Source organism: Dipodomys merriami, unplaced genomic scaffold (genome assembly GCF_024711535.1).
Source record: "Dipodomys merriami isolate MVZ:Mamm:240054 unplaced genomic scaffold, mDipMer1.0.p SCAF_7, whole genome shotgun sequence".
Taxonomy (NCBI): Eukaryota; Metazoa; Chordata; class Mammalia; order Rodentia; family Heteromyidae; genus Dipodomys; species Dipodomys merriami.
The window spans coordinates 49,598,566-49,615,352 of NW_027206290.1; the positions used below are offsets into that span (position 1 = coordinate 49,598,566).

At 44.6% G+C, this 16,787-nt stretch overlaps 1 protein-coding gene across 2 annotated transcripts in view; it reads right to left on the reverse strand.

Moving 5' to 3' along the window:
- Positions 1 to 6,147: 6,147 nt before the first annotated feature.
- The window catches only part of Dclk3 (doublecortin like kinase 3), a 42,094-nt gene continuing 31,454 nt past the window's right edge, over positions 6,148 to 16,787 (reverse strand). For both annotated transcript variants that reach the window (XM_070006578.1, XM_070006579.1), the window contains exons 3-5: positions 9,166 to 9,298; positions 7,078 to 7,245; positions 6,148 to 6,726 (exon numbers count right to left, since the gene is read on the reverse strand). In XM_070006578.1, coding sequence (XP_069862679.1) covers positions 6,533 to 6,726; positions 7,078 to 7,245; positions 9,166 to 9,298 — 495 coding nt within the window. In that variant the 3' untranslated portion in view covers positions 6,148 to 6,532. The remainder of the gene's footprint in view (positions 6,727 to 7,077; positions 7,246 to 9,165; positions 9,299 to 16,787) is intronic.

Genomic DNA, 16,787 nt, shown 5'->3' on the forward strand with positions numbered 1-16,787 from the left:
AGAATATGAGTCTCACAGATTTTTCTGCTTGTGCTGCAACAGCAATCCCCAGATCTCAGCCTCCTGAGTAGCTAGGATTACTACAGGGGCCAGCTTATTGACCTCCTTTAAGTTCTGCCCTGGAGAGGAGAATGTGGAGATCTGTGAAGGGAACCTGGGAAAGGAGGAAGGAGAAGAGAGATCGATTCTTCATGTCCTGGAGCTTCAGTGATCCAAGTGGATACCCAGAGAGGAGCCAGGACTTAAGGAAGCTAATTAGTGTGACCCTAGAGCTAGGACCTAGGAAGCTGTCTGCGAGGTTCTGAGTCTGAGTGACTAGGAAAAGGTCGGGAGCCACAGGGCTGTGACAGGATGACATCTACAGGGACTCATTGGGAACTGGCAGCTCGTGTTCCCCAGACCTTTGCACTTCAAAGCATGCACAGCTGAGAGAAAATGAGATGGAGAGAAAATAAAACGTGTGCGATAATTCTTGCACACTTGTGGTTTCCGACAAATACCAACAGCTGCTCCATCCAAATAGAGAGGCCCAGGCCTAAGTGTCCGTGAAGTGAGTTGCATGAAGACCAAAGGAATCTACATTTGCTGGAGAAATGTAGCCATTTAAATATGGCAGTGGGAAATGACATCCTCGCTTCGGGAAGAAGCCTTATTAAAATCGTGCCCCCTATTTCCAGTGTCACCTCTACAAGCCTCCTGGGTCTCTCTCACTGTCAACTTCCTGGAGCCTTTGACTAACAGGAAGTGAGAAGCACACAGGAGACATGGTCTCCCTCTCCTCCACCCTCCCTCCGCCTCCTCCCACCACCGTTCATTGGATCAGAGAATGTGTGCAGTTCCTTCTGTCGGGACAAGAAGGCCCAAGATCTCCTGAGTAAACTTGACTTTCAGTTCATAGTGAAGTGATTGGCTTTCTGCTGACATAAATTACATGGGTACCAACTGGAGAAAACACATCATTTTCTCCGTGCTGAATGGGTTTTTATAATAGCGGCTGGATTTCTCAATGTCATTTTTCTTAAGGTCAAATTTGCTTCACCAAGTGTAGTCGTCAGGGATATGAGACGTGTCAGAACAAATCTAAATATAGCTTTATGTTCTTATGCTATTCGATTGCAGGATCCCATTAGGTAGATAGACAGGGAGTAAAACAATATACCACTAACAACAAAATGAATGTCATGTAACTGTGTACAACATCTGTGTCAAACAGAAAGCAAACCCACAGGGATAGGATGAAGGTTCACTACTGGTCCCAAATCCCACTGTTCTTCTGGCAAATAATTACAGAGCTTTCACCATAATTTATTTCCCATTTCTCAAACACCATCACTGTAAGATATACCCATGGTTTAATAAGAACTTTCCAAGAGAAGAGGAAAGAATAGTAAAGACTTAACAAATGTAAAATGCACTCCAAAATGAAGAAATGCTGAAGTGTGAAAAAGGGCTTATTGGATGAATTTAACCAGCAGTGGTTCAAGCCTGTAATCATAGCTATTCAGGTGGCTGAGATCTGAGGATTGTAGTTCCAAGACAACCCAGGGCAGAAAAGTCCATGAGACTCTTACTCCAATTAACAAGAGCCAGAAATGGTGGTGGGGATGGGGCACTTAAATGGTAGAAGGCTAGGCTTGAGCAATAAAGCCAAGCCAGAGCTTGAGGCCCTCAGTTCAAGCCCCAGTATCAGCTCAAACAGAGAGAAAGGGAGAAAGGAAGGGAGAGAGGGAAAGGGAGAGGGAAAAGGAGAGGAAGGAGGAGAAGGGAAGAAAGGAAGGGAAGAAAAGAGGAAATCCAGTGATGAGTCTCAGACTGGGAAACCAAAACAGCATCATGCGGGTCTGCTTTGATATCATTGACATGGTCTTCATCTAAGTGGCCATGGTGAGTTAAGGAAGGGGCCAGGCTCTTTGTAACTAGTCACTGGATGTGAATTGAAACAGTGGAGTAAGAATACTCTGAGCTTGGTGAAGGGCAAGGCCAGGAAGACAGGAGTTTGCTTCAGGAGTTTATAAATCATAGCATCCACCACACAAGTGTTTGCTTCTCTGTGCCCTAAAGCAGGTAAGGGTTTGCTCCATGATGGCCCAACTCAGGAAGAGCTGGAACTAAGCCCTGAGGAAAGAAGGCAGTGGTCACGTGATGGTCACCAGGGAGGAAGTGTGGAAGATAAACCACAGATCCCCAGTTAGCTCTAGACCCACCATCAACCCTCACCCCATGCACAGGTGAGTGGACTGCATGAGAGGCCCCAGGCCCAGTAGGACTGGCCACTAGTTCCAAAAACATAGCCCTAAAGTCCTTCTGAAGAGGAAGGGCCAGGACAGACACTCAACTAGGCTCCTGAAAAGAAACCTTGCACAGCCAAACATGCTTTTTTTGCATTTTAAATGGTTTACTTTTTTTTATCGATTTTCTGCAGGCCCTTTGGGAGCAGCTCAGAAGCAGAGCAAGAGCTGGGAATGGAAGCTATGGTAGTTGGATCTGTGTCTCACAGTTAGCATTTGTGGGGTTCTTTTCTTTGTTTTATAGGTTGTTTGGGGGGTTTGGGTTTGGTTTTTTTGTTTGTTTGTTTTGGAAAACCAAAGGGTGATGTACAAGTCAACTCTTTCTCTGAACTTCAGGCTCCCCATCTATATAAAGTGGGGTTGAGAATCACAGCTCTTTCCTGTTGTTTGGAGATGGGAAACGTACACATAGGAATTCACCCCGAGAGCTACAAAGTACTACACAATTGTCAAAGCTGCCAGGTGCCAGTGGCTCACTCCACTAGTAGTAGCTACTCAAAAGGCTCAGATCTGAGGATCACAGTTCAAACTAGCCAGGGCAGGGAACTCCAAGAGACTCTTCAATTAAACACTAAAAGCTAGAAGTAGAGCTATGGCTTAAATGATAGAAGGCTATCCTTGAATTAAAAAAAAAAAAAGCTAAGGGACAGGTCCCAAGCCCTCAAGTTCAGGCATATGCATGTGCCCACACACATGCACACACACACACACACACACACACACACACACACACACACACACACACACACACACACAGCAGTTTAGAACACAGTTTACAGGTAATTCCTTCTTAAGTACATCCAGACTACTACAAATCAAGTGAACAACATGAGGTCTTTGTAGGTCCTAGTCTTTAATTTCTCATAGAGTAAATACCTAGTAGTGAAATGGCTAGGTCACATGGTAGATAGATGTTTAACCTCTACAGGAACTGCCCAACTGTGCTCCAAAGGGGAGAATTGTATAATCCTATCCACAATGCTCTTCTTGTTACAGATGCTCTGATTCCTAGTTGATACCTGGTATGCTGTCATCATTCTAATCATTTAGCTATTCTAATGGGTGCCTATGACTTTCATTTTCATTTCTCTGATGACTACAGCTATTCAGGAGGCCAAAGTAAAGTAAGGAGGTCAGGTCTCACCAGCGCCATATTGGCACATGATTGGATGATAGGGTCTGGCATTTTGTCTTCATGCTGGGGGAAGAAAACTCCCTGCCCATCTTCTGCCTCCCAGGTGATGGGCATGTCCAGATCCCTGGAGCAAGGGCAGGCACTTGGCTGATAGGTTACTGAATCTGTCAGTCCAGTGCCAGGGTCTGGAAATTTTCTGTGGATTATGCCTCCTGCCCCACCTATTTAGGCCTGGACCAGCCTAGCCAGATGACCTGCCACGTTATCTCCGTGATCATCTCCTGTGTCCTGTCTCCTGGCTCGTCTCCAGTCATCATGGAGTCCCAGTTCAGCTCTCCATTGGAGCTGAATTGGCTTTTGGTATTGTTTTTGTTCTTTCTTTCCTCTTTAGCATGTTTCCTAGCTGTGTTAGGTGTATTTGCATGCTACAGGCCTTTTAACAACTGGCTGCCTGCAGCCTGCTAACTGTATAATAAAGAATCAAATATTCTATATTTCAAAATGTAGCTTCTGGGATGATTCACCTTACAACAAAAGGAATAGACAAGGATGTAAGAAGACAACTAGGCAAACATAGCAGCACAGAAATCCAGAAATGACTCTGAGAGCCAGGAGCTCAAGTCTGTAATCCTAGTTACTCAGGAAGCTGAGATCTGAGGATTGCAGTTCAAAGCCAGTCTGGGCAGGAAAGTCCATGAGTCTCTTATTCCCAATTAACCACCAGAACGCTACTGGAATTGTAGCTATGGCTCAAACGTGGTAGAACACTAGCCTTGAATAAAAGAGCTCAGGAACAACACCCAGGCCCCAAGTTCAAATCCCATGTTCGACAAAAGGGAAAAAAAGAAAAAAGAAATGACTCAGAGAAACTTACTAATAGAGCCAATGGAACCCCCAATGCAGACTAAACATTGTTGTTTTTTTTTAATCTAATGACAATAGAGGTTATTTGTGCCTTTATCTAGCCTCATGCAACTTTGCCTGGCCTGCTGAGTCACACCATCTGCCTGTCTACTTAGGGGTATAGGGTGTTCAGTCAGAGAGAGGGGAGTTCAGTCGGAGAGAAACAGAAAAGCCACATTTTGAGAGGTCGAATTAGGGATCTTTACTTGAGAGCCTGTGGACTCCTGTCTCAAAGGCCTGCAGCCCAGCACAGAGCTTGAACCAAGCTAATAAAGACAAAAACCACATGCTGGGGTGTGGGCCTCAACCCCAACGGAAGTGTTGTACAGTAGCAGTAGCATCGTGCAGTAGCCCAAGCAGCTTATACCCTTCTAGTCGAGAAGGAAGATGTATGTGGTACAGCACAGTGTCCCATCCACCACCAAGAGTTTCTCCAAGCTTCCAGGTTCTGATAATCCCCATCTCTTCCCTTTGTTCTCCACCTTAAATTACTGCAGTCTCCTGTGTGCTTTCTTGGTCCTCCGATATCTGTTTGAGCAATGACTCTAGCATTCTTCCTGTTTTGCTATTCTACTGTCCAGATGGCTACAAAATGGGATGGGGAAGAAGGAAGAATGAGGAGAAGCCTGCATACATACATAACCTGCGATGGTCAACTGGGGTAATCTCAGTATACTGGGCCTCCCAGGACCCCACCGTGTCTGTGCCCTTGTGTGTGTTCTCTGCAGGTGGGAATGTGGTTGCAGATCTCAGAGCTCCTTCAAGTCTCTGGGCAATCTGCATGCTGCATTTCTGACACATTCATGAGTTAAATGGCTCCCTGGTGACTGAAAATGTTAACACAATCAGACTGAGTGCTTGACTTCACACAGAAGTGACTCTGCCTCTGGAAGAGCTGGATCTTACAGGGTTTGCAAAACCAATTCCATGTCTTCCTTGCAACATTCAACCATACTATATCTGACTTTTTGGTCAGCCTCCAAAGCTAGAGACTTAGGTTGACTTACCCTAAATATAAACAAACAGCTCTTGTGTTAAGCCCATTTATAGGCAGTTATCCTGGCTTCAGGAGACAAATCTGAATCTGAATTCTAATTTCCTGGTCCTTATCACTAGCATTAACAAGAAAGGAGAAGGCTGGGCACCAGTGGCTCACATCTATTAATCCTAGCTACTCAAGACAGGAAGAGGGAGATAGAAGTAGAAGTGGAGGAGGAGGAGGAGGAGGAGGAGGAGGAGGAGGAGGAGGAGGAGGAGGAGGAGGAGGAGGAGGAGGAGGGGGAAGGGGAAGGGGAAGGAGAAGGGGAAGGGGAAGGGGAAGGGGAAGGGGAAGGGGAAGGAGAAGGGGAAGGGGAAGGGGAAGGGGAAGGGGAAGGGGAAGGAGGAGGAGGAGGAGGAGGAGGAGGAGGAGGAGGAGGAGGAGGAGGAGGAGGAGGAGGAGGAGGAGGAGAAGGAGAAGGAGGAGAAGGAGGAGAAGGAGGAGAAGGAGGAGAAGGAGGAGAAGAAGGAGAAGAAGGAGAAGAAGGAGAAGAAGGAGAAGAAGAAAAGTGGTAGTTGGCCACCACTGGCTCACAACTATAATCCTAGTTACTCAAGCAGCTGAGATCTGAGGATAGAGGCTTAAGGTTAGCTCAAGGAGAAAAGTCTGAGAGACTCTTATTGCCAATTAACCAGCAAAAGCTGGAACTGGAGGCATGGATCAAAAGGTTGACAACCAGCTGTAAGTGAAAAAGCTAAGCAAGAGCTTGAGGCCCCAATACCAGGAGGGTATCAAGCCCCAGTACCAGGAGGGAAGGAGGAGTAACAAGAATACAGACCCACTTTTATTACTCAGAGTATGTTTTATTAACACAGAAAGACCATGATTCGCCTTATTAATTTTATGGGGCTGTTCAGACACCAGAAGCACTGCGTGTAGCACACCATGAACTTGATTCCAAGGAGGGAGCAAACACATTGTCATTACCAAAACTTACCCCCACCAAAAAAACAAAAAGTAGGAGAAAAGTATTAAAAGTGTAAGATATACACATCTAAAAGAATATTGCGACATTTAACATCAAGACTTGCTTTATCTTTAAAATATTAGTGAGTGTCTCTCCTCCTGGTTTTCCAGTGGTGTGAAGAAACATCTCATTGTTTTGCTCTCTGTCTTCCACCCCGTCCTCGAGCAGAACGGAGGCTGAGCGGATGCTCCAGGCGGTGACTACAGTGCCAGCTCTGCACCCTTCTTGTGCAGGCTTCGAGAGTGGCCCTCGCTGCTGGTGGACGCCTCCTTCTGTAGGGTCAGCGTGCTGGTCTTTCCAACTGTTTCAATCCAGGGATGCTGAAGGACCTGGTGAGCTGTGGAGCGCTTTTGGGGGTCTACCACTAGCAGCCGGCTCACCAGATCTTTCGCAGCTGTGAGGGTGAGAGGGGGGGTGGGGAAATGGGGTGAGTACCGCTGGTTCTGAATTTCCCTCCCCAAACATGAAGTCAAATGTTCACAGCCACGTGGGCACTCGCGACAGCGAACAGGTCTTATCAGATTCTAGAGATGGAGTCCCAATCTGCTACTAAGCACTTACAAGTCTGGCTGCTAATACCAAGGCACTTGAGGGTTTTTTTAAAAATTATTATTATTTCATTTATTCTCAGGTCATTTACTTTTAAATTTAGCCATGGATGGTCAGAGGCTGCATTGCTGGATGGACAGCTCCTGGGTTCACCCATTCAGACCTCACCCCTGCCTAGGGAAGTCCCAAATCTTACCATCAGAGATGTTGTCCCAGTAAGGGGCGAGGAACTCAAAGTGGCCCAGCTGGATGATACTGAAGAGCTCGTCCTGGTCCCTCTCCGGACTTCGGAAGGGGGGAAAGCCACACAGGAGGATGTAGAGGATCACACCTGCAGCCCACATGTCCACCTGCAGGCCATAACCTGTACCAAGATCAAGCAGGTCCAAAGTGAAAAGAACTTAAGCAGTGAAGAACTTAGGTCAAAACAGCTGTGAGTCACAGAGGGCCTCAGTTCTCAGTAAACAAGAGGCACTTCCAAATACGGTGGACTTTTCTCTCAGCCACCCCTGCCCTTGAGCCAATGCCTAGGAACAAAGTGCCTGCACCACACAAAGTCAACCATAAGGAATTCTCTCTCTCTCTGATGAATCTTCTTGTATAGTGAACATTTGTGGTCCACGGATCACTGCCACCTTGCAATCCCTTATTCTTAATTCATGAGAAAATAAGCAGAGCCATTGAAAGCAAGGGTTTGAAACTTATGGCAATTTGGTATGGCTAGGACATGCTACTGCGTGAACGAAAGACACACACCTCTTTGAACTGAGCAGAAATCAGCTCAGGCATAGTCAAGCATGTGTGGCAAGGAGCATGGGATGAGCTGCTTTTCAGACATGCGTGCAAGACATGGAAGGGTTCACACCATCCGTATTGGAAAATGTAAGGCCTGGCCCTTGAGATAGACACTATGACAAGCCTGGTCCAAGGTGGCAGATCTGTCCCCCGTCTATTCATTCATTGTCTACTTTCTTTTAAAGAAAACGGTTGGCCTTTGGATGACTATTCAGAGACGAATAATGCTTGCTATCTGTACATATGCACTCTTTCCAACACACAGACGGATATTTTTGAAAACAGAATTAGGATCATGTATCTATTTTACCCCTTATTTTATTTTATTCACTTCATATTGTATTGTGGTATTTCCTTCATAAGAACTGCAAATGGGGTGACACTGTCCAAAAAGAAATGTACTCATTACCTGACTTAGGTTAACTGTAACCCCTCCATACATCACCTTTATAACAATAAAAACAAATGACTAAGTAAATAAGAAAACTTTGAAAAAATGAATTGTATATGAAGGAAATAAAAATAATCTATGCAAATATGTCTAACTGTGGTCAGCATGCCCTTTTCACAATAAATCCCCCATGTTGTGTTTTTTTTCCTAATTTTCTTACAACCATAAGGTATTTTCTGATGAATAACCTTATATATTAAACATTTGTGCACATGTCCTGGATCTTGAACTCAGGACCTGGGAGCTGTCCCTTAGCTTTTTCACTCAAGGCTGGTGCTCTATAACTTATGCCACAGCTCTACTTCTGGCTTTTTAGAAGTTTACTGGAGATAAGAGTCTCGTGCACTTTTCTTCCAGGGTTGACTTCAAACCATGATCCTCAGAACTCAATTTCCAGAGTAACTATGATTACAGGCAGGAGCCATCAGCACCCGGCTATGATTATTATTTTAAATTTCTAGAAATGAACGTCACAATGTACAGTGGAGGTTCTTAATACATAGCACCCAATCATCTTCCCAAAGGTTGTAACAGGAATATATACACTTTCAAACACTTTCTGACAGAGAAAGAGAAACTGACAGTTTCTCCATGAAAGTTAAGTCTTCATTACAAAGCTTCAGGGCAAATAATGTTTAACTGAAAATAAAGAATGGCGTCCATTTTCTCCCAAAGAAGTAATTTGAGCCAGAGGCACAAATGATCTTGCTTGATTTATGTTCTCCTCCCAACTCCCCTCCATTTTTCATCTCACTGTCCTGCCTACACACACGCACATGCATGTGCACATGCGTGTGCACGCACACACACACACACACACACACACACACACACACACACACACATACACAGGTCCTCTGTAACAACAGCAGCCTTCAGAGAAAGATTCTCAAGCTATGATCAAGAAAGCCTGTCCAAAATAATCCAGTAAAATCCAAATTCAGTCCCTAATTCAGGAGATTTCTGACTGTTCTATATTGGAAACATACCAAACACAAAAGCTAAGACATCTGCTCATGGGTATCATGAAGCACTTACCTTTCTCAGAAAGAATCTCAGGAGCTACGTAAGTTGGAGTCCCGCACACAGTAAATATGGGTCTCGCCGCGTGCTTTGCAAGGCCAAAATCAGCCAATTTCAGGGTGGTAGATTTGTCCTCATTCCGCTGAACCTGTAAAGGAACCAGAAGCTTCCAAGCCATCAAAATCATAACTAGAAAAAAAAGGAGTAGTTAAGACAGACTCAATGCACGGGCAACAGAAAAAGGAAATCAAGAAATAGTAAAATGTCCAGACTCAGACACTAAAAGAGAACCAGAAAAGTAAAAACGAAGAGAAGAAAAATCAAAGCAAAAACCTCAGAGCATCAGACTCACCCAAATTATTTTCTCCTTTTTTTTAAACCTTTTTTCGCACCATTACTGGGGCTTAAACTCAGGGCTTGTCCTTTAGCTTTTTCCCTCAGACTGGTGTGCTATCACTTCAGCCAGTGACTTCCACCTGCCATCTTATCTACTCAGGAGGCTGAGATCTGAGAATTGTGATTTGAAGAAACTGGAAGTGGCACTGTGACTCAAGTGGTAGAGCATTAAGTGAGCACAAAGAGACTCAGGGACTTCACACTCTTTGCTGTGTGCTGGGTTTGAACCACAATCTTCAAATCTCAAACCTCTTGAGTAGTTAGGATTACAGGTATGAGCTACCAGCACCTGACACCTCCTCTTAGATGTCAAGTTCTAAGAAGAGGGAGAAGCTGGTGGCTCACACCTGAAATCCTAGCTACTCAAGAGGCTGAGAACTGAAGGACTTTAGTTCGAAGTTAACTTCAGGCATAAAAGTTTGTGAGACTCTATCTTCAATTAATCAGCAAAATGCTAGACTAGAAGCATTTCCAGCTGTGAGCAAAAACAGCTGAGCGTGAGCAAGAAGCCTAGAATAAGCCCTGGTATGGCCACGAGAGACAGATAGGGGATCTCTGTGCCTTCCCTCTCCTTTAAATCTTCAGAAGCTACAACCTCTTTAAATTATAGAATGACAGAAAATTGGAGAGGATTTCTGGCAAATGGGAGTCTTGAAACTCACCCATTATTCCTGCGTTTTAGGCCTAGATCATATCTCCTTGTTTTTATGTGATGGGGCAGGGGTTTTTGAGAGTTTTGTTGTTGTTTTTGGTTATGGTATTTTAATAACAAGTAGAATCTCTCTTAGCCATACTTTGGGTAACTGGGTTAACTCTAATTATTAAGATTTATTGAACAATATAACTACTGGCATTTCCTCAGCTCAGAACATTGTAAAACCAACAGAAAATCTACATTTTTTAGCTTAATTCCCATCCCTGAATTTCAAACAAGGAGGTACTTCTCTCTCTCTCTCTCTCTCTCTCTCTCTCTCTCTCTCTCTCTCTCTCTCTCTCTCTCTCTCTCTCTCTCTCTCTCTCCTCTCTCTCTCTCTCTCTCTCTCTCTCTCTCTCTCTCTCTCTCTCTCTCTCTTTCTCTCTCTCTCTCTCTCTCTCTCTGTTTCTGTCTCTCACTACTTTATCCTGTTTTGTTAAAATACATTCTTGCAGGCTGGGAATGTAGTTTAGTGGTAGAGAGCTTATCTAGCATGCATGAAGTCCTAAATTCAATTCCTCAGTACCACATAAATACAAAAAGCCAGAAGTGGTGCTATGGCTCAAGTGGTAGAGCACTAGCCTTGAACAAAAGCTCAGGGACAGTGCCCAGCCCCTGAGTTCAAGCCCCAGAACTGGCAGAAAATAAATAAATAAACATTCTTGCTTTAAAAAAAAACTCCACCTTGCAAGTCTCCCTCTCTTCTTTTTGTGAGACCCTTTAAAATGCTTTTCACTGTGGAGCTCAAGTTTCTGGGATTTGCATGGAAACAAAAGCTGAGGGACCCCCTCATCCTCAATCGCCAGTTGCTTCTAGTGACATACAGAGGCCAAGGCCTAGTGAGGCCAAGTAAGAAGGAAGTCTGCACACACTCACAGCTTGGCCCAGCACTGACAGACCCAGCCACCCCCCAGCCCCCACCCCATGGCAGGTCTTCCCACTTCCAACTCCAGAATCAAAGTTAGATGCATCCTACTGTCCAGTACAACAGTATTATATTGTCAAAAAAAAAAGTAGCTGCTTACATTTATGGCTTAAGATTCAGCTTCTCAGCTGCACTAGGCACATGTCCCAGTCTCTATAGCCCTGTGGCTGGTGGCTGCCATATTGAAATGGTATCATTGTCAATGCATGAAGATCTAGTGGGCAGCACTGAGTGAGAATGAGAATCAATCACATTTTAATCAGAGACAAGTTTGACTTGGTTTGGATTGACTGATTGATTGATTTTGAAGCAGGCTCTCATTGCATATCCCAGGCTGGCCTCAAACTGTTTTTTTTTAATTTTCAAATGCACTTTATTTAAAATATTGACATAGTAGGAGCAAAAAGAATGCACTGATGAAATAGTTCATGCTTGTATTTATGAAAAGCCTATTGTCCTTAAGATTACCTGCAGAAATTTCATTCAGTCCACTGAGATTTATGAATTATATAATTAGATTTCTCTAAGTTACTAGAAAAATTATAGCACAGAGGAGTTTGAATGGCAGTTCAGCCTACAAAAGCTTAAAAAGTGATCTTAATATCAAGACAATTGAAATCATAGTATGCAAAGTGACTAAGATAAAATACAAATAAAAGGGGTTTTTTTCTCTCAAGTAAATACTGGGATTCCAAGTATGAACTACCAGCCCAGCTAACAGCTCCTCCCTGGACCCCAAGAAAACATGACTTCTAAGTCTCACCCCTTCAAACACATCCAAGTGACTACTTATCTAATCTCTAGCAAGTCCTGTTCTCCTTCCCCCAAGGTATTTGCTGGTAAGATGGGAACTTGGGAAATCTTTGGTCTTAACCTAAAAGAAATGACACAAGAGGTAAGCAGAGCCATAGCAAGCATTCACATAACTATGCAAGAAAGGTATAACTGAAAGCATGTTATATTTCACCTGGAGGAAAAGAGACAAACATACAACAAAGGGATATCTCACTTCGAGTCCAAGATGTATTGGTTCTGCCATATGCAGAAGCAGGGTCTTCTGAAGGTAAAGCTAATAATTTGCACAAATCAAAACTCTGGCCTCACCAGGCACTAGTGGCCCACACCTCTAATACTAGCTACTCAGGGGCTGCAATCTTAGGATCCTGGTTTAAAGCCAGCCCAGGCACAAAGATTGTGATACTCTTACCTCCAAATAAACAGCAAAGAGCTGGGAGAGGAGGTGTGACTCAGGTGGTAGAGCGCCAGCCTTGAGTGAAAAAGCCAAGCAAGAGCTAGAGGCCCCGAGTTTGAGCCCAAGTACACACACACACACACACACACACACACACACACACACACACACACACACACACACACACACACACACACACACACACACACACACACACACACACACACACACACTACTGCCTCCTAGTCAGTATCTATCCAAATAAAACCAAGACCAATGTGCATGTCCCAAATTCCACCATAAATACTGATCGTCCTGGCCAAAGATAAGCTAAGCAGGTATTTGTATCTCTATATACAAAAGCTTACTGAGATAAGGCTGGATAATTTTATACAGAGTAACAGACCCATTGATGTCACCGTATCTATAAGAGAAAAGACCACGGTATCTTCAGGCACACACCTTCATATCACCACTGGAATAGAGACAAAAGTTCCCAGCCCTCCTACCTTTGGGTGACTGGAGGACTAGGGGGTGGGACTCTGTGTTCCCCTGTTCCCCTGAGCCATGGTGTCACCTGGCAGTGCAGAGTGGGCAGACATCTCAGTCTCTCCTGACCAGATCATGTTCTCCATGTTATATTTGTTTCCTGCCAGTGAGCTCCTGTCACTCCAGAGAGCCTGTGTCCTAGTCAGCGAGCCATAGTCACCTGGAAAGCATAATCCCTATCTCCACGGCCCAGATAGTCAACATGGAGTCAACCTGCAGACAGAAATAGTTCCAGCCCCCAAAAGGACAACAGAATAATTCAGTCTAGAAAATCTAGAAGGTAAAACAAAATATGGTGTTACCTAGAATTACCAGATGGATCATCTACACTAATCACATTTGCGGGATCATTGCTAGAAGATATTCCTCAAAAATATTTGTAAGTATTTTTTAACCACATAATCAGCAGCCACTCGTGTCTGTAATCTGGAAGCTCACAGTTTTAGGCCAGCCTGGGCAAATAGTTCATGAGACCCTCATCTCAACAGAAAAAGCTACCTGTCATCACAGCCACAGCAAGGAAACATAAATAGGAGAATCAAGGTCCCGGCCAACCAGGGCATAAATTCAAGTCCCTACATGAAAAAATAACAAAAGCAACACTGGTTGGTGGAATGGTTCAAATAATAGAGTACCCGTTAGCAAGCACAGGCCCTGAGCTTGAACCTCAGTACCAACAAAACAAAACAGGCAACAACAATAATAACAAAACAATATCCTGAGGGTAAAAACAAAAACAACTCGACTAATTGAATACATCGAACGAAAATGTGTATTCCTGTTGCAAAATAAGCAAAACTTTCCTTTCTCATGGAAACCCCCAATTCCAAATTGTAGATTCCCCCTCCCCCAACCCCACCTCACGCAACAGAAGAAGATGGAATGTCCTGGAAATGTAGGCTTTTATTATTATATATATATACATATATATATATTATATATATATATGATGTAACATGGATATAGTTTCAAAATGCTAAATCACTTTATGGGCATGTCTCAAATATCTCCTATCTTCCTGTTCTGCTTGTGACTCAACTTTTCCCTGCATCTCGGGATTCTCCCTGGACACCCACCATTCACCCCAAGCAGGACCTGGATGCTTAAGATCTAGCTTTGTCCCTTCTGGAAAGTCTTGCCAGTCCTGCTGTCCCCAGCTTCTGCTTGCAGGAGTCCCTGCCTGCTGTCAGCGCTGCCACTTAGCTCCCCGTGTGAGGGGCAGTGTCACCTTTAGGACATACACAGGAGTCTGGGTTCGGGGACGGTTGTTTTGGTTCCGTTTTTGTTTGTAAGCCAGCACCTCACATCCTATACCTCAGAACACTTCCTATCTTAATCTGCTGTCATCTGGGACGATTCTTCCTCCTAGACTCTGTGTCGCTTCAGAAAACCATCAAATTCAAACCTCTGCCCAAATGGGAAACGTGTCCAAAATATCACCCCTTCCCAGAGAGAACTCTGGAAATAAAAACCCATCTCCACACATCAGGTGGTGGTTGATCCTGGTTATATAGCCAGGTTCACCTGTGACAGTCATCCTGCCCTGACTCAGAGCCACCCTGCCTGCAAACTCTGTTCTCTGGTGACAGTGAATAAGGGTAGGTTCTTTCCAAACATGGACACAAGGACCGTGATCTCCCGGGCTCTTCCTCTGGCTTCTCTGACATAGCATCCAGCATCCCCCCAGATGATCCTTAGGAGCCCTGTTACCACCTCCTTCTTCCCTCCTCTGAGTATCACTTGGGAGCTCATTAGAGATCTCAGCTGCCTGAGCTCCACTGGAACAAAAGCAATATTTCTATAACATTCCAGAGGGGTCCACATGCTCAGTGACATTCTGGATGCTCCAGGTTGTCCACACAAATGCCCGAACGGAAGGCCACGTGTTCTGTGTGATTTGATCAGGGTTGTAGCCCTTGGAGTTCTCCGCTGAGCAGTGTTGGGTGGCCACCAGGACAGCCAAAGACCCATCAAATGTCCTACTTGAATGTCACCACCTCAGAAAGCTTTCAGGCTTTCCTGGGCTTGGTAGCCATGTGATCCAGAGTCCCTGACACTACTGTCACTGGTGGTTCCAGGTCATGTTCCTCCTGGGGTTACTTTCAAGCCCTCTAACTGAATGGGTGTTGAGGCTGCTGTGTGCAATTGCCTTGTAATGACTTCTCTGTCAGCACCTCTCTCCTTCTTGTCGGCCACACCCAAGCATCCTGCCCTGCACATCTGTGTTACATTTGTAAGCAGCCAGACGCGACCTGGACACTCTCAAAATCTCAATCAGCCTCCAGTCTGTGCTTCAATAGTACATAAATTCAGCCGTGATCTTGTAGTTGTGTGTGGCAGACACACCTGTAGCCCCAACACTTGAGTGGCTGAAGCAGGAGGATTGAAAGTGTTGTCCGCTGATTTCACAAAGCAAGACAATCTTAAAAATAAAAAAGAGCTTATCTGCAATGTTCTCATATGAACAGAAGATGGCAGCAGAACATAGACCAAATGGCTGAGACTCCTTAAGGGTACAACGTACGCATATTTGCTAGCTTCTGATATATTCCTTCCACTTCTTTAGACCTTTTCACGCTAAGGTTCATTTCCAACTGGTCATAAGGACCAAACAATTTCCAAATGTCATTGTCTAAACCCAAATTATAGTAAAAAGTGACTGGGGGGCGGGGGGGGGGGGCGCTGGGAAGGTGGCTCAGTGCTAAAGCGCTTGCCTTGCATGCCTGAGGCCCTGGGTTCAATTCCTCAGCACCACATAAGGAAAAAGATAAAAAAGCCGGAAGTGGTGCTGTGGCTCAAGTGATAGAGCGCTAGCCTTGAGCTGAAGAGCTGAGGGACAGTGCCCAGGCCCAGAGTTCTGGCCCCATGACCGGACCCCCCCCCCCCCAAAAAAAAAAAAAAGAAAACTGACTGGGAACTGAGCGCCTGTATTTCACACTGTAATCCTAGCTACTCAGGAGGCTGAGATTTGAGCACTGTGATTCAAAGCCAATCCAGGCAGAAAAGTCTATGAGATTCTAATTTCCAATTTACCATCAAAAATACCAGAAGTAGAAGACCCAGCATGACCATGTGCTTTTGGGTAACATTAAAGGTTCAGTCCCTTTGACCCCCAGGGTACATTTTAAGAGCACACCCAGCTGCGTTTTGGCAATTTCATGAAATATATACAGGATATCTCCATCCTCAGAGGAAGTCCTTTTGGACATACTGGCACAGACAGTGGCAGAATTTGTTATTTTACACGAGGTAGTTAAGGAAGGGCTGATAAAGAAACATTTGAAAGGAATTAGAGTGAACTAGATTAAGATCTGATGAGCTGCATGCCTGTAATCCTAGCTACTCAGGAGGCTGAGATCTGGGGATGCTGGTTCAAAGCCAGTCTGGGCAGCAAAGTTCCTGTGAGATTCTTATCTGTAATTAACCATTCAAAACCTGGAAGTGGAGCTGTGGCTCAAAGTAATAGAGTGCTAACCTTGAGCAAAAGAGCTCAGGGTCAGTACCCAGGCTCTGAGTTCAAGCCCCACAATCAAAAAAAAAAAAAAAAATCTGAGGAGCAAAGGCTTAGAGGCCTGTATGGTACAATGTAGGAACAGTAATCTAGGACAGGAACAGAGTAAGAACATAAGCAGTTCAAGAGAAGCTTTGAGAAGGAGACCAAAAACACAACATGTAGGAGCTTTATTTTTATATATTTACTTTAGAGTTTTTGTTGGGCCAGAGCTCTACTTTCAGTTTTTTGTTGGTTAACTGGAGATAAGAGTCACACAGAGCTGGGTGCCAGTGGCTCACGCCTATAATCCAAGCTACTCAGGAGGCTGAGATCTGAGGACTGCAACTCAAAGCCATCCCTGGCAGGAAAGTGCATGAAACTCTTATCT